The sequence below is a fragment of the Lemur catta genome, chromosome 5, assembly GCF_020740605.2.
Source record: "Lemur catta isolate mLemCat1 chromosome 5, mLemCat1.pri, whole genome shotgun sequence".
Classification (NCBI taxonomy): Eukaryota; Metazoa; Chordata; class Mammalia; order Primates; family Lemuridae; genus Lemur; species Lemur catta.
Genome location: NC_059132.1, coordinates 29855051 through 29879617, shown reverse-complemented (window position 1 = coordinate 29879617; position 24567 = coordinate 29855051). Strand labels below are relative to the sequence as shown.

The following is a 24567-nucleotide window of genomic DNA, read 5'->3' as shown; positions in this document are numbered from 1 at the left end:
TTAAAGGTCAAACGCTCAGCGCAGTGCCTGGCATAGCCGATACTCCACAAAAGCCCACTGCCATGATCATGATGCTCCCGACCCCAAGTTCGTGCTCTTCCTGCCCCTCCCATAGTGGAGAACGGAGTGGGAGGGAGCCAGTACCTGACCCCTTCCCCTTGCCCGGCCTCAGCCACGCTGCCCTGGCTAGACCTTCAGAAGCCATGGCCCATCTGGTTTTCTCCTTCCCAACTCCATACCATACAAATTCCCCTTTTCCATTCTCAGCCCCTTGTTCCCAGACCAGTGTCCCTTGATGCCCCTGGGAATGCAACGTCAGGACATACCCACAGCCAGCATTAGCTTCTCAAAGTCCCCGGACAGCTCCCCTCGGATGCTGGCTTCAATCGGCTTTCCCGTGGTCTTCAGATACTCATCAAACACTGAGACAGAGAGACAGGGATGTCCACGAGTGCCCCCATAACACTAAGAGGAAAAGGACACTTCAAAAGCAGAGGGTGTATTGACCGGGACCTGAGTGTCCAATATGAAGCTAGGGCTGGTGCCTTGGTGGAGGTGGCCGGGTGGTCACATGTGTCACCAGGCACCCCACAGACCAGCTTCATGTGTCGGTGAGGGACTGTACCTCACTCTCTAGCATGGAGACAGGACTGGCACTTAGATGGAAGGGCTGAGCAGCCTGCTGATGACTTTGGTGACAGACCACACAAACCACTGCCTGACAAAATCAGGACCAGTCTTTGGGCTGGGGATGAAGTAACTATCATGTTCCATTGGTCACAAAGAAAAAAAAAGGAAAAAAAGAAAGGAATTCTTGCCACAACCCTAAGAGGGTAGCTTAGATCCTCTCTGGAGCTTACCCAACCGAAGATGCTGCTTGCTGCGATTTCCCAAGATGTAAATGAACTGGGCTTCATCAGTTCCCCATTTCAGTTCCCCTGCCTCATACAGGTCCTAAAGGGGGAGAGGCGGAACTTAACTGAAAGACGAAACCTCAGGAGATGGGACATGCTGACCAAGCCACCCAGAAGTACTGCCTGATCCCTGAACATACCAGTAGTTGGTAGCCTCAGGACCTTTGCATATACAGTCACGCACTGTCTAACAACGGGGATCCGTGCTGAGAAATGCATTGTTAGGCGATTTCACCACTGCGCGAACATCACACGGTGTACTTACACAAACCTACTACACAAGCCTATCATACACCTGGCTGTATGGTGTAGCCTGTTGCCCCTACGCTACACACCCTTACAGCATGTTACTGTACACAACACTGCAGGCGACTGTAACACAGAGGAAAGTATTTGTGTGTCTAAATACATCTAAACATGGAAAAGGCACAGTAAAAATATGGTACCATAATCTTACGGGCCTGGGGATTGCCTTTGCATATGCAGTGTGGTTTTTTTTTTGTTTGTTTGTTTGTTTTGAGACAGAGTCTCGCTTTGTTGCCCAGGCTAGAGTGAGTGCCGTGGCGTCAGCCTAGCTCACAGCAACCTCAAACTCCTGGGCTTAAGCAATCCTCCTGCCTCAGCCTCCCGAGTAGCTGGGACTACAGGCATGCGCCACCATGCCCGGCTAATTTTTTCTATATAGATTTTTTTTAGCTGTCCAAATCATTTCTTTCTATTTTTGGTAGAGACGGGGGTCTCACTCTTGCTCAGGCTGGTCTTGAACTTCTGACCTCCAGTGATCCACCCGCCTCGGCCTCCCAGAGTGCTAGGATTACAGGCGTGAGCCACCGCGCCTGGCCTGCAGTGTGGTTTTGACTGGGACTTTATGTGGCGCACGGCTGTACCTGCGTGCCTCTTCCTTCCTCTCTGGAGACACTCCTACCCAGGTTTCAAGGCTCAGGTTGAATGTCCAGTTTTTCTCAGAGCCCTTCCCGATGCCCCCAGGAAGAGTTCTCTTTCCCTCCCTCCTTCCCTCTTCTAGGCTCCTATAGCTTTCCACTTCTTTGTGACTTTGACCTACTATGTATCACAATGCTTTCTTCATGGGCCTGTTTCCCCACTATCGCATGGGCCCCTCAAGGACAGAAACTGTGTCTTAGCAGTGTCTGCATCGGCCCCTGTAGTGTTACCGGCACACAGTGGGTGCTCAAAACACCTGGATTGTATGGTGTATCGACACACACGGTGCTCGTGTGATTCATATAAACTTGACTCTCCCAGTACTGCCTGACTTTGCTCATCAGTAATTCCCCAACGCTTGGGAGAGTGCAGGTGTTTTTCTTCAATAATATGAAATAACTGAATGAATAAATGATGAAAGCTACAAAATACAGCTCACCAACATTACATATACAATAAACCCTTGAAAGATAACTTAAATCTTTTCTTCAACAAAGCACTGTATACGTGATGGCTATGACTGGGTTATTTCTGCTATTTGATGCAAATGACTTGACCGGCAGCCCTTCCTAGGCCTCCACCCCTCCCCTCTGTCAAGGTTCCTTTGCTGTCCTCGGGGACTTCCCTCAGTGCTCATTTACCTGGACGTCCTGCTGTACCAGGTCCTCGCTCACTACATCGTCCTCCTCCCTGGTTCCCTGGGCAGAGAGACAAAGGACACGTGTTTCAGATACCGCAGGGCCAGGGGAAGGCATGGATGGCCAGGGGAAGGCATGGATGCCGGGGGAAGGCATGGATGCCAGGGGTGCACACAGGGAAGGCTGAAAAGGCCGTGGTGGCCCAGGGGTGTCCAGGAGCAGTGACTGCCACTGGATCAAGACAGCAGCACCTATTTTGCAGGGTCACAGAGTCCCTCCTGCCAGCCTCTCCCTTTATCCTCGGGGCTGGGACCACACAGCCGAGTCCTAAGAATAACCAGGGTCCTTCTAGGAGTCCCCATCCCAGATGAAGCAAGATCCTTGTACTGAGGACACCTCTGAGAACAGGGACAGGGACTCAGTATCCGGATGGCCCCTGCCACAGGTCCTGGCATTGCCCACGACAGCCCCCAAAACTGATTCCACAGGGATTAAGGGTCTGCATGTTTGCATTCCATTAGGAGTTCCCATACCTTAACCCAAACAGTTCACCAACGAGGATTTGGGACTTGGGGCCCCAGATCTGAGCTCACACCTGCAAAGGCATCAAATTCTATTGGTGCCTCTTTTGTTCTGCCCAAGGCCTCTGCCCCATCTGATAGAAGAGGCTTAAAAATAGGAAGATACTCAAAGGGGCCAGAGGCAAGCCTCTGCGGTGGGCATGGCGAGGCCTATGCTCCATCCCTCTCTCCCCCGGACTGTGCATTTCAGGATTGCAGACCCTCCAGGTTCTCTCCGGGGCTGAGTGCAAGGCAGAGCTGGCACACCTACGGGCTGTGCCACGCCACTACTTGCTGTCAGATGTTAGAGGGACAACAGCCCTGACGCCAAGAGACAGGGTGGGACTCTCCTCTCCAGAACAAGCAGCTTGAAAATGTGGCCAAGGTCACACTGTCCCACTCCTAATGTTTCTCCTGATAATTACCCAGCTGGTTAATCTGGGGTGTGGAAGGTCATGGTAATGAGGAGAATTGGGAGGAATTGGTACAAAATGGGACATGAGGGACAGAGGAACGGAAAGGAAACAAAGTGGGAGCTTAATTTGCATATGAGGTTTCATAAAGTTGTGGTCCTTGGAGCCGGGCTTGAGACACCTCAGTGCCTGTGGCCACAGATTTCCTGCGGGGCCAGCAGATAAAGCACGTGGTGCGGCGGGCGGGGGACGTGCGCTCCAGCCCCCGCAGCCGTGCAGAATGTGGGCCTGCTGCCGCCAGGACTGTCACTGCATTGAAAGAATCCAGAAATCTGGGTTTTCAGCAAAATCTCACTATTTTTAAGTGTTAGCAACTCACTCAAAGTTGTTTTGCTTTGTTTTGTTAAACACATTGTATGGGAAAACAAACGAAAAAAATCCAAGTCGGCAGATTGCATTCTGCCAGGGACACCAGCTGGCAGCTTCTTGAAAGACTCTGTGGGCGGCTGGGAGGGGCAGCAGGGCCCAGACAGGAGCGGGAAGGGGTGAGTGTGGAGAGAGGAAGGAGCTCACGGGAGAAGACACTCCTGGGCCCAAGTGCGGAGTGTGCGCCAGAGGGAAATGAGGATCACCCGCATACACCTGCCTGTGCCGACCAGGGGAAATGACCAGGGCCCTGGGCACTCAGATTCTACACCAGATGAGCCAGGACACCACCTCAAGCTGCAGAGGACAAAGCAGCCAATGGACCAACCTGGAGCAGGACCACCAGCATCTTCTGGAAGTGGCCGGAGGTGTCGCCGATGATGTCAGCCTCCAGGTCCCGCTCATAGGCTGCAGGAAAGAAGACAAGCTCTAGTCTCACCCCCAGAGACCTCGTGGATCCAGGATAAAGGTCCCTGCTGCCCCCAAAATGATCAGATCTTTGTCACAAATCCCCAAACCCAGTCTACATGAGTGCCATGGCAAAGCCCAGGGTGTATTTTCACAGTTCTCAGTGCTGACCACCATGTGATAAAATGGAATCTGTCCGCTTCTCTCTACCCCCACCATTACCATCCTACTGTGGCCACCACTGTCTCCCCCCTGGACAGCGGCTACAGCTTTCTGACGCTTCTCTCTGCCTCTACTCTCACGTCCGCTCCAATCCACAGCAACAAGAGTGACTGTCTTACGGCCCATATTTGATCTTAATACTCACCAACTTCTCACTGGACTTGGACTAAAACACCATCTCTCTTGGCCTGCAAGGCCCTGTGCGATCCCGCCCTGGCCTCCAGCTGTCTAACCTCAGACTGGCTGCCTGCCTCATTTTCACTCTGGGACTTTAGACTTGCCATTCCCCCTGCTGGAAGGATCTTCTCTCCACTCTTCATACAATTGGCTCCTGGTTTCCTCCCAAGATAGGCTTTCCCTGATCACAGTCTGAAGTGGGTCCTCCCTAGTGAAAGGCTGATTTTTGCTTCCTGCATAACACTAGCTACAATGTATACCTGTTTACTATCTGTCTCCCTCATCAGCTCATTGGCCCGTAAGCTCTAGGAGGCAGGGACTACATTGGTTTGAACCACCACCTTATCCTAAGAACCTGGCATACTACTCAGCACAGAGGTACTTATTAGATAGTCGGAGGAATGGATCAGAGGGAAGGAGCAAAGGTGGATACATAGAATCTTAGTGTCACCCCCCTTGCCATCATCTTTACTTTGTATCTGAAGATCCTGAACGGCCCCTCCTGCCCATCTCACCGTCTTTGTATGCTGCCACCAGCTGGTGGATCTGCTCATTGGTCCGGGAAGCCAAGATCTCAATGAGGCACTTCTCATCGGTGCCGATGCCCTGGGGGAAGAGAAGAAGCACGTTGAGTCAAGGGCTGGGATGGGAGGCCACTAACCACAGGTTGGGATCCTGGAGTGGTCAGAGCTATGAAACCCCCAGCACTCGGGGGGGCTCCTACCACAGCTCTTAGGCACCGATCAGGAGCTGCTGCCCTGAGACTCAAAAGACATAGGTTTTAGTCCTGCCTCTGCCAGCACATTGTTTTGTGACTTCTGATTATGAAACTCTATCTTGTGGGGCCTCAGTTTCCCATCTATAAAATGGAGATGATATTGGTTGCTCTACCAAACTCACAGGGAGATTGAGAAGGTAATAATCTCTCACATTGCTAAGTGTATCTGTTTATGAAACAAATCCAAGCTGAATAGCTCATCAGAGGCAAAGATGATAGTAGTTTATAAACTGTAAAGTGCCAGACAAACTTAAGGGCTTTTTATCTCTCCCTTCCTCCTAGAGGACAACCCTCTAACTCAACCAGACTTCACTGATCCTCATGCCCTGAACACATCTCCACAACTTCTCCCACCCTTTCTTCCCTGCCGGTAATGACCTTGACACTCCTATCCACCAAATCCTCTCCTGGTTTTGAGGTTCAACCTATCCTCTCATCCTTAAAGTTGCCCTCTCAAGCCACCCGGGCCGACGGTCTAGCCATGCTGAGCACCTTAGTGTGCCCTTGGCCTCCAGTGCATTGGACACAATTTGTCTCCATGTCCCTACAATCTGCTGCCTTGGGGCTATAAACTTCTCATGTGGGGGTCTGGGTTGAGGGCCCCTTTCACGGGCTCTGCATCACACTGACATCTGTCCACGTCTGTCTGGAGTGGACTGCGATGCCGATCTGGGATAGGGTTTAGGCAAAGCTGCCTCTTGAAGCAGGACACATCTGCTGGGTGGTTCCGGGGCTCCCCAGATGCTTGCTGAGAACCTGGAATCTCCCCATTAACCACTCACCCTTCCCCCAGCCCCTCACACAGACACCTGCGCTTCTCACCGAGATGGCATCTTTAATCTCTTTGGCATCGCAATAGGCAAGTGGCCGCATGAGGCCCACGATCAGCCGTTCAAACTTCCCCGTCAGCTCATACTTCAAGTCAGCGATGAGGTCCTGGGGGTGGGGAAGAGGAGGAGACAGAAGAGAATTACATCTAATGAGCACTTGCTCCGGCAGGTGCTGGGCTAAGTAATCTCATGGGATCATCGGGATCGGAGGCCTGTACTACTACCAGCCCTAAGAAATAGGCTTAGAGACATCCGGTAACTTGCCCAAGTCACGCAGCTAGCAAATGGCTGTGCAGGTTCAAGCCTACGGCACCGGGCCCTTCCCCACCACCGTCTGCTCCCTTGTTTACTGCGTTTCTCCCCCACTCTCTGGGACTCCACAGAGCTGACATCTCACAGGTCTTATGTGCCAGCAGCCAGCGCAGCCCCAACACCTTGCCAGAGCCCAGCACACAGCAGGTGCTCTAGATGTAGCTGAGGCTGAAGGAAAAGAGCAGGGCATGGCGTCAGCACAGAGGCTGTCCTGGAGTGCCCTCTGCAGGCGAGAAACTGAATGAGCACACAGGTGAGTGGAGGCAAGAACCTGAATGAGCACACAGGTGAGTGAAATTGTTCCCAACCCTGTTCCCAGCCCCACTCTGTCTGCCCTCCAGTCACCATGGTTACCTTGCCATAGAGGGACTTGTAGCTCTGGGAGACCTCCTGCCTCTGCCTGTTGCTCCGGGAGGTGATCAGCTCCAGTATGGCCTCCTTGTCACTGCCTGGCAGAGGGGGAGGAAACATGTCACCCTACCCACCCTGCCTCCAGGAAGCCCACCAGGGCTGCTTCCTTCCCTGGACACAGGCCTAGCAGCTCCTGCAGCCCTTGGTGTGAGCCTTCTGCTCACCAGGTGCTGGCATCAAGGTGGGGGGGGGGTGGGGTCTTTGGGGACATATTAAGTAGCCACTAAGAGGGGTCAGAGCACATGCTATCCGAGCTCAGAAGGCCCTCGATCCAGCTCCTCACTGCACAAATAAGGAAACTGAGGGCCAGAGCAAGGCAAGGACTCGCCCAGGGTCTCACAGTGAGCCTGGCTTAGAAAACCCAGGTCTCCTAACACCCAGCACAGGGTTCTCTCAGCCACAGGACAAGAGAGAACGTAAGCACCAAATCGAGGGTGGTGGTCACCCGAGTGAAGCCAGGGGGGAGGGAGACTGACCAGGGAAACTTCAAATATTCTGAAGAAGCACTATTTCTTAAGTTGGGTGGCAGGTCTGTGGGTGAAACGTCTATTATTCTTTATATCTTTTTGTTGTATGAAATATTTTATTATAGAATTATGAAAAATAATAAAAGGAGGAGATAATAAAATGAATGACTATATTTTACCATCTCACCCTGCCCCCGCCACCAGAAGGGCCCTGAGCTGTGCCCACACTTGGGGAACGCCCCCCACCTCCCACGAAGCCCACTGCCTGCAGACCCCTGTCTCGGTGGCCCAGCACCCACCGAAGCCCTTCATGGCAGCGTAGAGCGCCTCAGCATCCCGGTTGGGGTCGAAGTCTGGGTAGTCGTGAATGGAGCCCCGGTACTTGGCACCCTGTGGAGAGGAGAGCAGAGGGTGAGCTGCTGACCCTGGACCTGGACCCAGCTCCCGTCCCCCAACCTCAAACCAGACACTCCCCTGGTCCAAGCGGAGCCCCTTTTCCCTGCACAATTGGGTGCTGACTACATAAACCCCAGGGAAGGGTACGGATGATTCTCCACACCACCTGCTGCAACCTGCCCAAACGACAGTGCCATTTCCCCATGGGAGGGTGGCTTGGCCAAGACCCACAGCCCCCACCACCTTCCGCAGGACCCAGGAGAGGGTAAAAAAGCCTGGCTGGGGGGAGGGGAGGTGGAAATGATCCTTGCAAGAGTAACAAGAGCCCCTCATATTTTTGTGGCAATTTACAGTTTACAAAGCCCTCTCACCTTCATGAATGTGGTTAGTTTAGCAATTTGCAGAAGCACTTAAGATTAACTCCACCACGAGATGAAGCAGTCAAGCCCAAAGAAGGAGAGCCACTTGAAGGAGGTCACACAGAACCTAGACCTCTTCCTGGCTCCCCTCTGCTCTCCAGCTCCAGAAACCCTGCGGCTGCCGGCTACTGAGTGTGGGGTCTTGGGCCAGGGGTTCCTAGAGCCACCTTCAGTTCAATGCCAAGATAAGGTGCTGCTCCTCCCAGCCCAGTAAACTGAGCTGTGAACTGGCATCCGAGGACAAGCTGGCTTGGTCCTTGTGGGTAAGGAGGGGAGGGGCAGAGAGCCAGGGGATCTTAGACATTGAACCTGAGCCTGAAAGCACAATGGGGCTGGTTCACAGGGGAGTCAGATGTGTGTCGGCCACACAGCACTGAGAAGCATGGGGTCTGGGACAGCAGCCGACAGCTGGCAGAGCTGAGTATGCCAGAGCCTGTCACTGAGCACACAGCACAGTGGCAAGGCACTTCATCCGTGCCAGGCCTGATGCTAAAGGGTAAAGACTTGGGGAGAAAGGGGACCAGATCCCCTTCTTTCATGAGCTCCTGGCCCAGGGGCAGAGAGAGAGGAGTATACACATTACCGTAAAGCTTGTAATAAATACCCTAATAACCATACAGTTTATAATAAACACATTAAGACAGAAGCAAGGTGATGTGGGAAAACAGCAGGGGCTGATTCCGACTAGGAGGAAAGGAGGAGAGACTCCACAGAAGAGGGAGTTGGGGGTGCCTCACACCGGCTGTGTCTTGAAAGAGTGAGAAGTGGACAGGCAGAGTGGGCCCCCTGCTGTCCCCTGTGCCCCCAGTGCCCACACTGCGGGACCCTGGCCAGGCAGGCTCCCGTCTGCACAGGCTGGCTCCTCCGCGGTATGCATGCGTGGGCGTAGGGTTGCTATTTAAAGTTCTGATAGGGCGGGTGACCAGAAAGGGATCCGGCCCTCTTCCCGCCACCCATGAGTCCCCTGCAACCTGATCACACCTCTGGGCAGAGAAGGAAAGAGTCACACATGCCAAATACCCAGACCAGCATGTCTTGCAAGGAGCTCAGGGAGTGCAGGATGGTAGCTTTACTGCCAGAGCTCCCTCAGCCTTACTTCAGACCTCATGGCTGGAGCCTGAGAAACCCCTGCTGCCTACTCCACCCTGGGCAGGCAGGGGACCCGGGGACCCCAGGGGACAGGTACCACATCCATCCTGTCCACTGCACAGAGGCTGACCAAAGGAGGAACTCAAGTATCCGTCACCAAACTAAACCAAAACAAAACATAACAACAAAAAAAACTCCCTCCACACAGCTGGGAAGGGAATCCAAGGCTCTTTCTAACAGCCCAGGCAAGTGGGGCTGGAGGTGGGAAGGGACGACCATCAGCCCAGGGCTTCTTCCCTGGCCAGTGATGTCCACCTGCCCCTCTTCTTGAATACTGAAGAACTGCAGTTACTTCATTGCACCCTTTGCCTCCTCTGTTGGAACCGGCTCTTTTTATTAAACAGGTGGGCCCATTTCATCTCTGTGCCATTCTGACCCTGTTTTCAAGGCTATAAATAGGCAGCAGTGTTGTCCAAACCACGGGATCCTAAGTGCTTCTCACACTCAGACACTCACACTCCAAGGGCAGCTACAGCCGCCCTACCGTTCATTCATTCATTCAATCAACCAAGCAAGCAGCATTTACTGAGTACCTACTAAGTGCTAGGACCAGGGACCACTAAGACCTCATAGTCTGGCAGGGGAGATATATTTCAACCACAATATAGCGTGGTGGGTGTTATGCTAAGGAGAACACCAGGAGCCAGAAAGAGATGCTTCCTTTAGAAAGCTCTGGAAGGGCAGGGACCATGTCTGTCTTGCTCACTGGTGCCTTTCCAACATCTAGCACAGGGCCTGGAGCAACCAGGCACTCACTCAGCATTTGCTTCATAAATGGATGGATGAATGACTCTGAATATATTCTGAGCAGATCGGAGAAGGCTTCCTGGAGGTGAAGTCTAAGCAAGTCCTAAAGGATGAGTAGCGGTTGGCCCCAAGGGGTACAGGAGGGAGGAAAGAGGTGAGGAAAAGAAGGCATCGCACAGAGGAAACACAAGGCAGAGGCCTGGAGGGAAGCAGGCCAGACTCTTCAGCGTGATGTCCGGAGTCCCTAAGATCATCCACTGGGACAGAGGAGGGCAGAGAGATGAGGCTGGAGCATGACACATAGGGATTAAATAAGCCATCGAGTCCCGCCATGCTGGCGAGGGTGGCTCTAGCCCCAGTGGCTGCCCTGGGCTCACCACCCAAGTCAGGGCAAGGCAAGGCTCCAGCACCCAGCACTGTTTTCCTTACCCGCTAAACAGAGGTGCCCCTTCCCAACCCTGTCCCCAGTGCTTGGCTTTTACTAGGTTGAACCACATAACTTGCCTTTTAGGTAGGTTAAAAGCAATCAAATAGCAGTCGGCTTCATGTGGCTCCAACTAATACCTGTTGATATGTGGGCTCTAGAAGACTTTTTAACTTGTCTGCTGGGACAGGCATGGCTGGTGGTGACAAGTACCAAGATATATTCTGAGTGCAGACTCTTCAGAGCTCAAAGTCAGATGTCCAAAGTCACTAAGATCATGGGAGTGCAAGCTGCCGGGGGTTGGGGGGGGGCCGGGGAGAAGATGGAAGCATGTCCCCAGGATGAAGGGCAGAGGATGCGACAGCAGGGGGACTGCCTCTTTCCTACTCCTCTAGTCCCTCCCTCTTCTGCCTCGTGCAGTGTCTGGGAAGGGGCCGAAGTTGACAGGGGATGAGGCAGTGCTGTGCTGGGGAAGGGTGTCTAATGACCTACATGGGGCTTGACCAAGACACTCAGAGACAAGCTTCGTGAGCAGCAAGGTTGGCTTCCTGTGGACTTCTTTACACACGGATGGATCAGTTATCCTGGGACCCCACAGGACCACAGCCACTAGAAGCAGGGGTGAGGGGCTTAGCTCTGGTCACATTTGGAGACAGAAAGGACCCTCAAATTACCCAGGCCCGGGGCTCCCACTTTGAATCACTCTCACAGCAACTTTGTGAATTTCACATCTCTGCATGCAGCTGCGCTGGCTTCTCCCCGCCCACCTCCGGCTGCCTGTCCTCCCTCTGCAGACGGGTCCCCGGCCGCAGAGCCCGTTGATCAAAGCAGGGGGGAGCAGACAAGAGACTTTCCACCCTGCAATATTCAGCAGGTCCCGCTGCCAGCTGGTGAGCAGCCCGGGCCCTGGGGCTCCACGAGCCTGGGCCCCACCCAGGCCGCTGCAGGAACAGGAGTCCCGGTGGCCTCTCAGGAGCAGAGGTGACATCCCCCAGAGAGATGGCTGTCTGGCTGGGATTCCAGCTGAGAGCTGCCTTGACCAGACCTGACACAGGCCTCATCTCCACAGCTCCTAGGAGTCCTGGGCTCGAGCACCTGCCTCTCCTGCTCTGTCCTCACGGTGTCTCCATAGTCATCATGGCGTTCAAACCCAGAACGTCCCTGTGAAACTGAGGCCACAGCGCCAGGCCTCCTGGACCCTCTATGACACCACACTACTTCTTCATGTCTCTGGGCCTCAAGTTCCCCTCTTCTGCAAGGAGAGATGGGGAGAATGGCAAACTTATCACAGTGCGAGGAGCCGGGGGTGACTGGAGCAGAGAAGAGCGGGCAGTTTGCCGTGTGTGTGTGTGTGTGTGTGTGTGTGCGTGTGCGCATGTGTGTCTGCACATATGCATGGGGGGGGCACCAGAAGCCGAGCTAATAATTGGAAGCAAGGGATACAGACTTCAGCTCCACAGAAGGGAGACCTTTCCCATAATTCTCTAGTATTGTCGTCTGCAAAGTCCTCTGCTCCCCCAGACTGTTGCACTCCAAGCAAACCAAAGTACCTTCACTGCCCTGAACACACTGTGTTTCCTTGTCCCCTCTGGCCTTCTGTTCCAGCCGTTCCTACCTGGACTATTCTCAGTCCCCTTGCTCCTCCCCTGACTGGCTCTCTCTCTTCCCGCAGCCTGGGCGGGGAGCCTCCTGCCTGCCCGCAGAGCTCCTTCACTGGCCTCATCAGAGCACTGTGCACAGTGCACCCAACGCACCCCATGGGAGAAGACGTCCCTGCCGTCCCAGGACTTGCTTACAGGAGGTCTACTGGCCCCCGGTCCATGGCAACAAGAAACCACAGGTCAGCCAGGCACAGCCCAAGAGCACTGGACCAGGAGTCCAAAGATTTGTGCCTAGGTCCTGGCCTCTCTGATCTCCCAGGGCCTGAACTGTCCACTTGGATCATCTAGAATCCTGCAATTCAAATGCCCTTGAGGAAGTGGCCCTAGGATGACCACACATTGGAAATGGGGAAGAGCAAAAGTTTCACCTTGGATTTTTGCCCACAACCACAACGACTCTCTCCTCCTGGTCAGAGAGGCCACTTGCAAGGCACACTCCTCAGTGGCTCTGCGGAGGCCACGGCTAGGACTTTTTTGAGGGTACTGATCCTATGTCCTCCGACACACTGTGCTCCTCAAAAACTGTGACTCTCCTTTAGGCCCAGGTTCACTGGGTGGCAAGTCATGAAGTCAGGGATGAGGTTTAGTTGTCACTGAGCTCAACCATCCCGTGAGGGGAAAATGAGGCCCAAAGGAAGTAAAGAACTTGCAGATCCTGTGTTTACATTTGGTGGCCTGTAGTTCTGGATTGGAGTAAGGGACAAAAGGGGCCGAGTCAGGCGTCCCTCAGTTTTATTCTCCGCTTTGGATCCCACCATGGCACTGGCCATGCCTCCTTCTCTAAGGCCAGCCAACAGGGAGCACTCGGGGGCACAGCCTGGCACAGGGTGACTCCCAGCTCTGACCACGGACAGAACCTAGTCTGAGCCACACGGGAGTAAGAGCTCTGATGTGCCTCAAACTCCACTCCCCAGCAGGTGGTCAGACAGCATGAAGGATGGAGGTTAGAGTGTCCCCAGCCAGGGAAGTTCATCCCAAATTGGTGTGACATGAACATTTCCATCTCCAGAGCAGAGAGGACCCTCTATTGCTTTTGTGCCTGTCCAGCATTCACTTCCCTTCCTGGGGAACCACTCTTGGGCCATGCAGTTCAGGTGGGCCTAGCTCCCCCTCCTGGGCCCAAGAGAGAGCTGGTTACCCAGCCAATAAGGACCAGACCTGGGGCCTCCCCTGGAATCACTAAGGATAAGTTACGCTGTTTTCCCCTGGGCTGCCCGGGCAGCAGAATGGAAGCCTGGAGCTGGGGAGGGGGGGGGGGTGGCTGCCGTGTCAAGGCAAGGAAGATCCTACCCAAGAATGAAGCCACCAGAGGAAGCCCAGCTCACAGAGGCAAATCCTGACACTACCACTTGGACCCCTGGATCCAATGAGACCTGAAGTCTTGGGCTTCTCAGTTCCGTGAGCCAATACGCATCCTTTTCTGCTTAGGATGTTATGTGTTGTCCCTGGCGACCTGCATCTGAAGAGCTATGACTTGTAGCAGGAGCAAGCAAAGCCTCAGCACCTTTCCTGCTGAAGGTGCTAGGGGTCTCTGCAGCAGGGGGATCGCAGGCCCAGGGGAGGCGGAGCACAGCCTTCAGGAAGGAGAGGCCCCTTACCTGTGCTGGTTTGGCCATGGTCTCAGGTTCTGCGGCAGAATCCACTGTGGAGAAGAAAGAGATCCGTGAGAATCCCCCACACTCTGCTCCTCTCTGTTTTCCCCCCACAAATTTCCTCCCCCTGCAGTTTTCCAGCTGCCTCCAGCCCTTCAGGTTAAATCACACCCAACGACCCGGCTCAGGGCCAGGCATATTTTTTCCGAGGACAATGGATAGATTAGATGATGTCCAGACATGCACACACTTGGGAGGGAGAGGGAGGCAGGGAATGACCTCCGACCCGCCACTGGCTGCTTGACTCCAGGCTATGCAGCGCACTTGTCCCAACAGCGTCTTACTTAATCCTCAGAGCAATCCTTCCAGGCATCAGAGTCTCCTTTTTTATAGAGGAGGAAACTGAGGCGGGGGCATCACAATACATGATCCAAGGTCGCACAGCTAAGAACCGAATCCAACAATTGCCGGATTCCAGAGTCCATGCTACCTGCACCACGTGTGCCCTCTTCCCAAGTCAACAAGAACCCCGGGCTTGCAGGTCTGCAGCTGAGACTCAGGGCTTCCCCACCACCTGCTGCACCGTCTGAAGGGCTATCATTCCTGCACAAATCACTGATGATTTATTCTGCATCTATTCTGAGCCGGGCACTGCTCTAGGAATTGGGGATGCAGAAGCATGATAGAGATTTTAAAAACTCTGCTTTTCTGGAGCTTCTGCAAGGGTAGAATAACAAATGCATATATCAGGCTGAGATAAGAACTAAGGAGAAAAGACGAAGCTTGGTCAGGAGAGTGACAGGGGCGCAGTCCCGGGTAGAGAGGTCAGAGGGTCTCACGAACTACGTGGGGGCAGTGCGAGTGAGTAGCCACCACAGAGCTCAGTGTGGCTGATGTGGTGACAGGGAATGGGGGCAGGGGCTGCTGGGATGTACAGTCAGGGGGTCAGCGCCTGAGGCCACTGGAAAGACTGGATTTTTCTCTGGTGGGACAAGGTCACTGTGGGGGATTTGAACACACAGGACACACGATCTCATTGAAAATGGATGAGGAATAGGAGGCGGAGGTGTCAGGAGACAGTGAAGGAACAGCGTATGTTACCTAAAAATAAGTGGAAAAAAGGGATGTAACTGACTTGGAAAGGGGAAGGGAAGGGGGTGGGAGCTGGGTTCATGAGCCCTGTCAGCAGGAAGGCCAAAGAGGAAAGTTACACAATCTTAGGATAAGGAGAGGAGAAACAAAGGACAATTGGATCTCTCTTAACTATGACTATGTACTGCTTTTCTTTCTTCTTTCTTTTTTTTTTTGAGACACAGTCTCGCTCTGTCATCCTGGTTAGAGTACAGTGGCATCATCATAGCTCACTGCAACCTCAAACTCCTGGGCTTGAGCGATCCTCCTACCCTCAGCTTCCTGAGTACCTGGGATTACAGGTGTGCGCCACCACGCCTGGCTAATTTTTTCTATTTTTAGTAGAGATGGGGTCTTGCTCGTGCTCAGGCTGGTCTCAGACTGCTGACCTCAAGCCATCCTCCCACCTTGGCCTCCCAGAGTGCTAGGATTACAGGTGTGAGCCATCGCACCTGACTTATGTATTGCTTTCTTAAAAAATTGTTAATTAAACATTTAATTTTTATTATAGCAAACATAGATAGACAATTGCATTTTTGTGCATTACAAGTACACTTGGCAGTGCATCAGGGCCTGTTATATAATCAATGTGTACAGCACGTCTTTGCTCCTTTTATAGAACTTAGAACATAACTTTATTGTATCATGTGGAGGCTTATATTTGAATCTTTTAATTTATAACATTGTAGTCATATCTATGATTTATTTGATTCTGAAATCTTGGTCAGGATTACAACTGCAAATTATAATGTTAGGATTGGATCAGTCCTAAAATTACAAAAATATGGAACGCTTCACGAATTTGCGTGTCATCCTCATGCAGGGGCCATGCTAATCTCTGTATCGTTCCAATTTTAGCATATGTGCTGCCAAAGCGAGCACTGTATTGCTTTTAAAAAGCAAAAATAACCAACTCAATCTTACCCAGCCAGACCCTACAGGGAACAGAACTAGAAGAGAGGGTCCTACGGAGACATTCCAGCTCAGTGCTTTGCGGTTCTCCACCTAGTCCCCACTCCCCTCAAACTTACGGGAAATCTTGGAGAAACCAGTTCCCGACTTAAGTCCATAATCTGCCCTCACTTTGGGGATACTGGAGTCAGCGTGACACAGTGGGGAGACGTAGGTTTTGGAGTCACACACAGACCTGGGTTCCAATGCTTGTTTTATCACTTATTAACTATGTGATCATGGGCTTATTGCTCATTTCTGAGTTCAAGGTTATTTCAAACACAAAATTGGGCCTTTCCCTTTCCTGCCTGGTAGAGTTGTTGGGGGTTGAGACATAAGTTATTATGTCAAGGGCAGAGCCTAACGGGCCAGGCACTAGGTATGTTCTCAGTAGGTGGTGGCATTTGCTGTACCCGTGGGAAGCTGAGGACAGGGGCTTTGTAGTGTTTGCCCATGTATCCCCACTGCCTGATTATGAGCCCCTCAAACTGCACTCAGCAGAGAACAGACATGAGATGGGGCTGGGAGTGAAGGGCAGAGGACAGATCTGGCTGCAAAAGCAGCTCAGCTCAGCTCAAGGAAACACTGCTGTTTCCCTGGCAACCAGGGGCCCCTTGGTACAAAAATGTGCAGCTCTCACCAAGAAATGGGAACTGCACCCCCTCCAAGTGTGTGTGTCAGCGGGGGGTGGGGAGCACCCCACATCTACCCAAGATAGGGCTGGACGCCAGCTCTTGGTTTCTTTCTCCAGGCCTAGGGGGTGGAGGGGGGAGGGAACCCCAAGGCTAGTAGAAACAGGGACTGAATGAGGCCCAGGAAGTCAGGTGACACAAGGGAGGGAGGGCTGAGGCCTGTCACCTGCACCTCCAGCCCTGAGGCATTTTCTTTTGGCCTGCTTAGTGGAAACTTCAGCCGCTGGCTATAGCCCAGGCCCATCTGGACAAGAGCCCCTATCCAAGGAGAGATGGCTCAGAGGAGGGGCTTCTAAGACTTTAGGAAAATACTCTCAGTTCTGAGAGCAGATTCTGTGTGCCTCATGTGCGTGCATATCTCATGTGTACCTAAAACGCAAGATCCTTCCAGAACTCCATGTTCAGATTGCAGTCCAAAGGGTCAATTTCCCTGCCGATTCCAATAGCCTCTCCGCTGAGGGTTCAAGGAAGCTCTGGAGCTAATCATAGATGTGCCGTGTACCCTGGCATGTCTTAAAGAGGGCCTCTGGTCCCTTCCAGAGCAACCCAGACCATGCAGCTCAAACTGGCTGAATGCTTTATGTGCAACGTTTCAGAATCCCGGAGGGGCCCTTAGCAACCCACTACTCCAAGCCTCTCATTTTCTAGATGGTAAAGGCAACTCAGGGAGAGACAGTGACTTGCCTGGGCGCAGGCAGCAGCCAACATCTCTGCCTAGTAGGGACCAGTCATAAGAAGCCCCCATCCAGCCGTGGGCCCTGCCTGCAATGGGATATCAGGAAGAGGCCAAAGCACAAGACCCAGGTTCTAGTTCCCAGTCTACCCCTCCGTAACCTCAGACAAGCCAGGTTCCCTCTCTGAGCCTTAGTCTCTTCATCTATAAAAGGGGGATCAATGTATCACTCCCTCTTTGGGAAGATCCAGAGCAGACGTGAGAGGCTTTTATAGATTTCAGCCAGGGATTGCACAGCAGACTATCAGTCCTTGGACGGTTGTCTCCCAGGACACAGGATTCTGTGCCACCCCCACCCACCGTATGCAACTTCCATCGTCTTGGTTGAAAAGTTGTTCAAGACTGGCAAACACGGCCCCTCCAGACCTGCGCTTCTCCCCCCAAGGAACCCTGAATCTCTTCTGACCTGGATGAGCTTTGGTGAGGGCTCATCACAACTGATCGTTCCAGAAACCTATTCAGGGCTAGAGTCACCTGGATGGCTCTGAGATGCTGTAGAGCCACCCCCCCCATCCCCGCCCTGCCTCGGTCCTTTGGCCTGCAATCAAGCACATTTCCTTCCTTCCCCTTGGGAGCTCCTGGCTGACTCTAGAAGGGACAGCCCAGCCCTGCCCAACCAGGAGAGCTGCACAGGCCAAGCGTCTTGTCCGAGTCATGTGAAGGCAATGATGAGCTAGCTTTGAGGCATGGCTGTCCCCCACCCAGTCATTTGTGATTTAGATAAATTACTTAAACCGAATCTCAATTTCCATACCTGCAAAATGCATGTAGGGACACCTACAGGTACTGAGAAATAAATGAAATTACAGATGAAAGCACTTAGCACAGTGCACACAGTAAAGGCTCAGTAAACGGTAGCTTTCATTATGATGAGCCCAAATATTTTCAAAGGAGGCAGTGTGGCATTGTAATAAACACAGGGTTTGAGATGGAGGCAGGAGTTCAAATCCTGACACTGCAAATTCCTAGGTTAGGACCCTGGGTGAGTTATATAATTTCTCTCTGCCTCAGTTTCTTCATCTCTGAAATGACAATGTCATAAGGTTTTTGTGAAAAAATTCAAGGAAGTAAGGCAGGTAAAATACTTAGCATGGTCAGGTACAGATTAAATGTTTAATAAATAAAAGGTGCTTTCCGTTACCACAATCATCATCATTAGAGCAGTGGTCTCCAAAGGGGGGTACCGGGTATGACAATCAGAGGAGTGCCTGTGGCCTACACTGAGCCATGTCACCCCTTTGCTGACAAGTGTCCAATGGTGCCTTTCAATGCTGCCCCCTTAGCTCAGCATTCAGGGCCTTAGTTATCCTTCCCGACTTCTCAGCTCTCACCTCCCTCTTCTTCACCCCTTCTCCTGCTAAACCAGGAATGCCTCCCTCCAGCATTTTTCATCCAGCCTTCTAGAATCTAGACCTGTGCTTCTCAATTCTGGCTTCATTAATAAATACAGCCTGGGAGTTTTTCAAAATTACCAAAGCAGAAGGTCAACCCCCAGAGATTCTGATTCAACTGTTCTGGGGTGAGTCCTGGGCTTTGGTAATTTCTAAAAACTTTCCTAGGTGATTCCAATGCACAGTCAAAGGGGTTGAGAACCACTGTTCTCTGCTGAATTCAAATGCCACCTCTTCTAAGAAGCCAGGAGGGATTTCTCCCTGCTCTGAATCCCCACGGTGCTCTGAAACCATCTTCATCTGGCTGGCTCGGGTCAACCATGGCAGATTTATCATTCCTCCATCAGATGGAGGCTGGCAGTCTACAAGGCAGGGTGGGGAACCTATGGCCTCAAGTGGCCCTCTGCATCCCCATGTGTGGCCCCTCGACCAAATCCAGACTTCATAGAAGGATTTGTTCTGGGGGAAGTGGTCAGGTGGTGGGTGTTCCCTCTTCTCACTGTTCCCCTTTAAAAAAAAACTTTAAAAAGGGATTTGTTCTGTAAAATTTGGATTCAGTCAAAACGCCTCACTGGAGGATCCAGAAGAACACATGTGGCCCCGACGTATTGCCACAAAAAAATCTACTTCAGAGGAAAACCCTATGGGGGAGGGGAACCTGCCTCGGGGCCACGTGTGGCTCTCTGGATCCTGGAGGGAGTGAGGCCTTTGGACAGAATCCCCAGGATTTGCTCTGTGAAGTCTGGATTCAGTGGAGGGGCGGCACTTGGGGATCTGGAGGGCCGCATGTGGCCTCACCCTGCCCCTGCGTGGGGGCATCTGACTCTAGCCTTTCATCTTCCAGCTATTTTACAGCCCAATAAGTTGCAGATAATTGACAGTAATACAAAGTAATTCTAATACATGCTCATTCTATCCTATCTGGTAAAGGCCCAATTGACTTCCTGCCCCTCAGGTGGAAAAACCAGTTTTGCCTCTAATTGCATATTCCTTTCAATACAAAGGTGTCTACTGATTGAGCTGGTTAGGACAACCGCCTGCTGTGGTCATTGATTAATGAGTAAAATAAAATCTTGAGCACATGTTCATTTTATATCTGCGTGAGCCATGATTCTACCCTTTTTTGAAAATTATTGCATACACCTCTTTGCTGCACCCCCCACCACAGGGCGTGGCTCTTAAGGATTTGCTGGGCAACTGTACCGAGTGGCTTTCGTGCTTTCTTTAGCGACCTCCTTGAAAATTTTCATCACACAACAAATGGAACCATCTAGCCTTGTGGTTTCAAACTGTGCTTTCCTCCTCATTCTATGGCCAGGAGAGGAACTAGAGAGGTTAGGTAACTTGCTCAATGTCATAAAAAAAAAATCAGTTATTAAGCAGGGACTCATTCTTCAAAAAATATTTACTGAGCAGCTTCTGCAAACTAGGTCTACTGGTAAGAGTTGGAGGTAGAATAGAAAATGAGAGGCCGGGCGCGGTGGCTCACGCCTGTAATCCTAGCACTCTGGGAGGCCGAGGCGGGTGGATTGCTCGAGGTCAGGAGTTCGAGACCAGCCTGAACGAGACCTCGTCTCTACTAAAAATAGAAATAAAAATTATCTGGACAACTAAAAATATATATACAAAAAATTAGTCGGGCATGGTGGCGCATGCCTGTAGTCCCAGCTACTCGGGAGGCTGAGGCAGAAGGATTGCTTAAGCCCAGGAGTTTGAGGTTGCTGTGAGCTAGGCTGATGCCACGGTACTTCACGTCTCAAAAAAAAAAAAAAAAGAAAAAGAAAATGAGACAGAGGGGCTCCTGCCCCCACGTGGCTGGCAGTCTAATGCAGCACTCTACAAATTTTTTTTGACCCTACATATAACCAGCAACAAAAGAAAAACATTCAGTATTTATCATGATAAACAGAAATACACTTTCTTTTCCCAACCCTATCCTGTATGAAGAAACATACTTTTTAAACATGACATTGAAAGCATACACAATAAGAGTTCTGACATTCCGAAACAAGCCAGGTTAAAAGAAAAAAAAAAGACGTCTAACAGTTTCTTCCTGCGTCCCGGAAGATCATCTTCAGTGCCTCCCAAGGTGTGTCTACTCCATTTGGAAGCCCCTGGCCTACAAAATCTAGATCCTTCCTTCTTTCCCCTTTCCTGATGGCTGCTCCCTCAGCCCTGCAGGTAGACACCCAGGGCCAGCTCCATAGCCCTCCGGGAGCCTCGACTCTGATGAGGCCAGGGTAAAGCCGTCCCTGGCTCCGTGCCTGGGCACACCCCCCCGGCTCAAGGCACTCGGGTTTCTTAGAGAGCAGTGTCTTTCCCTCTCCTGACCCAGAACCACTGACCCTAGGCTGGACAAGGCCCCAGAAGATCATCTGTCTGCCCCAGAAGAGGAACTGGTCTGGCCTGGGTTTGAATCCCAGTTCAGGTCACTTTTGTGAGAGGCAGCAAAATGTAGTGTCTCACAGGGAGGCTGGAGCCAAACTGCCTTAGGTTGAAGCCTGAGGGTGCTATTTAGCAGCTGTGTGGCCTTGGGCAAGGACTTAACCTCTCTGTGCCCATTTCATATGAAAAATGGGGATAACAATAGTAACTACCTCATAGGAGTTACAGTGAGGATGAAAAGAATTAAGACAAGTCTAGAGCTTAGAAGAGGACCTGGCCCAAAGGAAACACTATACTCTATAAGTGTTTATTATTAGCATTTCTTCCTCAGACTCTTGAGGGCTAAAGTTTCCACATCTGGAAAACAGGCATGATAACAGCATCTACCATAGCAAGTGTTCAGCCAGGGCCTGGTAAGTTGTAAGGGCTCAATAAATAATCGTGGTTACTGTTTTATTGTTATTGTTTAAGGAGCACCAAGACACTCGTTTGACACGAGAGGAACCTGAGGCTCAGGTGGCCTGCCTTCTCAAGCACCACACCCTTCTGAGATTACAACGGCAGCACTTGCTTCTGTTTACCGCACTCTACAGTTTACAGGGCACTTTCACATCTGCCATCTTATAACCTCATGCAGGTATCGACCTCATCCTCATCTTACAGATGGGGACATCTGAGGCTCAAGGAGCCCACGGACCGTCATTTCTCCATAGTCAGTCGCTGTGGGGGCTTCTCAATCCCAAGAGGACAGGGAATGCTGCTGGATTCCAAGCAAAGTTTATAAACCTAAAGACCACCCCTGCTTCCTCTCCTCTATTGCCAGGGTGACTGGAGGGCCAAGCATGCTCAGGAATCACAGTAGAGACCACATCCTGTGCTTTGTCCCCTCCCAGGAAGTATCTTGGAGAGGCAGGGTTGGGGGAGGCTGGCAGCTCCACTGAGCCTCTGCAGAAAGTCCTAGAATGGTACAGCAAGAAGAGCCATCAGATCCAACCTATCTTACCAGCTGGGTGTCCTGGACACATGCCTCTTCTCTCTAGGGAGGAAGGAACTAAGGCCCAGAGGGGTAGTAGGTGTGCCCAGGGCACCTAGTTGGTTAGGGGCAGAGCAGAGGCTGGGACTGGGGCTACAGCCTGGTGGCCCAGGGCTCCCGCCGGGTGCTGCAGTGCAGATGTTCTAGATGTTGGCAGCTACCCAGCACTGCAGTCTCCCCCACCTCATCCCAGGAAATCAGCGCCACAAGGCCAGGCCCCAGGCTTCTCCAGGCAGCCCCCCTCGTCCGCACACTCACATCCAATTCGGCCCCAGCAACAGCTGTGGCCCTTACCTAGAAACTGCAAATATTTTCTGTATCCCAGCAGAGGTACCCTTGGGAACAAAGGGTAGAAGGCAAAGAAAAATGGATGAGTGACTGTCACAGCTGCAGAGGGGGATGAAAGCCTGTGCCTCCCGCCCTCCTCGGCCCCACCCAACTCCCAGAATCCTAAATCTTAGAACACCCGCACCGGAAGTGGCAGCCAGTTTAGCAGACATTGCTACAGGCAGGCAACAAAGGCCCCGAGAGGAAAGGGCTTGCTCAAGAAACCCCAGCGCATCTGGACTGGACCCCGGCTTTCCACTGACCGCTAGGCCAGTGCACTCTGCAGGGCTCAGGCGCTGCCAGCTAGAAGGGCAGGGTCCACAGGGCTGAAACTGGGGCGGTCATTCACCGCTCCTCAGAGGGCTAAGCAGGTCAGGATATCCTGTCTGGGTCGGCGTGGCCAGCAATTTAAGGTGTGTTTGGGGCAAGGCGGGAAGGAATAGTAGAGGAAAAAGAGTGGACTCTTGGGGGAAACTAGTCGTTTCACAAACCCTGAAGCCATATGTCCAAATTTGGAATTGTCAGAAAAGACCCACCAGAGTTTAGAGAAAAGGAGGGGGAGGGAGGAAACAGTGGCCAGACTAGTCCTCCCAAAGGAGCCTCTTTCCCTTCCCCTTCTAGACCCTACAAGGGTTGGGCCAGGCTTCCTAAACCCATGATCAGGATTCTCAAACCTGTAATGGTTCCTTGCAGCTGACAAATAAATCCATTTTCACAGCCATTGTTTCCTCTGAAACAGGCTGAGTTTGTCAGCTTTCCTTGGAGAAGGACATTCAGGCTCAGAGAGGGAAAGCCACTGGCTCAGGGTCACAATGCAAATTGTTGGAGGAGCTGGGATCCGAATTCAGGGTATTTCACTCCCTTGCTAGTATGTGGGGGTCATCTCAAGCCCCCAAGCTTTGGGAAGGCCTGTTCTTAGGGAAAGCAGAAAGAGCCCTGGGAGCCCAGTTGGGAGACTCCTTCATCGGCAAGCAGTGGCCCAAAGAGGGAAGGGGGTCCATGGGCCCCACAGGTAGGGACAGCAGGTCCTCCACCCCCCTCTCACGCAGAGCGCCCTCCCCCCAGCACCACACAGAGGCTATTTCATATGCAAATGGAGGGTCCGACTCTTGAGTCTTTGTCCTCAGCCACACCCTTCCCTGCGGGTCCTTAGTCCCACGTCCAGCTGCCCCCAACCCCGGGCCTTCAAAGTCTCTCAAACCCCCCAAGTTAAAGCGGGCAGCACCAGCAGCCTGCCCCGCCCCGGCTCCGGCGCCCCCAGCCCTCGACCACACCCTCTGCAGAGCCAGGGCTCCCCTCTACTCCCTCCCCCGGGCGCCCTCCTCCTGCTCCTCCGCGCGGCCCTAGATTTGCTCCACTGCGCTCCCCTAGACACACCCAGCCGCGACACTCTCGGGTTACCGCGCCCTCCAGTTCCCGCCGCCGGCGGGGGCATCGATCAGCCGGTGCCTGGGCGTTTATCGCTTGTCCCCTTGTCCCTGCAGCCCCCAGGAGGGGGGGGTCCCTGGAGCGACTCCCCTCTCCGGGATCAACCCACTCACCGCGCGGCGAAGCCTCTGATCGCAGACGGACGCGGAGCTCGCTGGGTCGGAGCCCGTTAGCGGAGCAGCAGCCGCAGCGCAGGGGCGGGCTCCGAAGGACAGCCGGCGGCTCGGGGTCGGACACGTGGCGCGCGGAGGCCAATCCGGCTCGCCCGCCTCCCCCCTCCATTCCCCCAACCCCCTCCACCCCCACCCTTCAAGTTCCTTTGCTCTTGGAATCTTAGAATATCACCAGCCGGAGTGGCCCTGCCGGGAGAACCATGTCAGTTCTCAGACCCCAGACCCGAGTTAGGGGGATTTGGCCAAGATCACTCGGCCACTCAGGGCTAGACGTCAGGGCTCCTGACTCCCAGTGCTGGACACATTCCCCCAAATTCCCACAACTCGCCAAAGCTTTGTAGAGAAACAGAAAATACAGGCTTGCTAGAGGCGGAGCACTTTATCTACCTGATCGGATTCCAGGGCTCAACTGTCCGTGGGTTTTGTGAGGTTTATGC

General features: G+C 52.7%; 1 protein-coding gene and 1 non-coding gene across 4 annotated transcripts in view; both read right to left on the bottom strand.

The window, feature by feature from the left end:
• ANXA6 (annexin A6) overlaps positions 1–24166 on the bottom strand; it is a 50270-nt gene extending 26104 nt beyond the window's left edge. For 2 of the 3 annotated variants that reach the window (XM_045551338.1, XM_045551340.1), the window contains exons 1-10: positions 24071–24166; positions 13893–13936; positions 7798–7888; positions 6975–7069; positions 6301–6414; positions 5216–5306; positions 4222–4301; positions 2498–2554; positions 861–954; positions 327–422 (exon numbers count right to left, since the gene is read on the bottom strand). In XM_045551338.1, coding sequence (XP_045407294.1) covers positions 327–422; positions 861–954; positions 2498–2554; positions 4222–4301; positions 5216–5306; positions 6301–6414; positions 6975–7069; positions 7798–7888; positions 13893–13910 — 736 coding nt within the window. In that variant the 5' untranslated portion in view covers positions 13911–13936; positions 24071–24166. Of the gene's footprint in view, positions 1–326; positions 423–860; positions 955–2497; positions 2555–4221; positions 4302–5215; positions 5307–6300; positions 6415–6974; positions 7070–7797; positions 7889–13892; positions 13937–22496; positions 22538–24070 lie in introns of all 3 variants that reach the window. The other variant, XM_045551339.1, reaches the window with a different exon arrangement.
• LOC123638972 lies at positions 15796–15899 on the bottom strand. The gene has a single exon (XR_006735542.1). It is a non-coding gene; the product is annotated as a U6 spliceosomal RNA (small nuclear RNA).
• Positions 24167–24567: the final 401 nt, after the last annotated feature.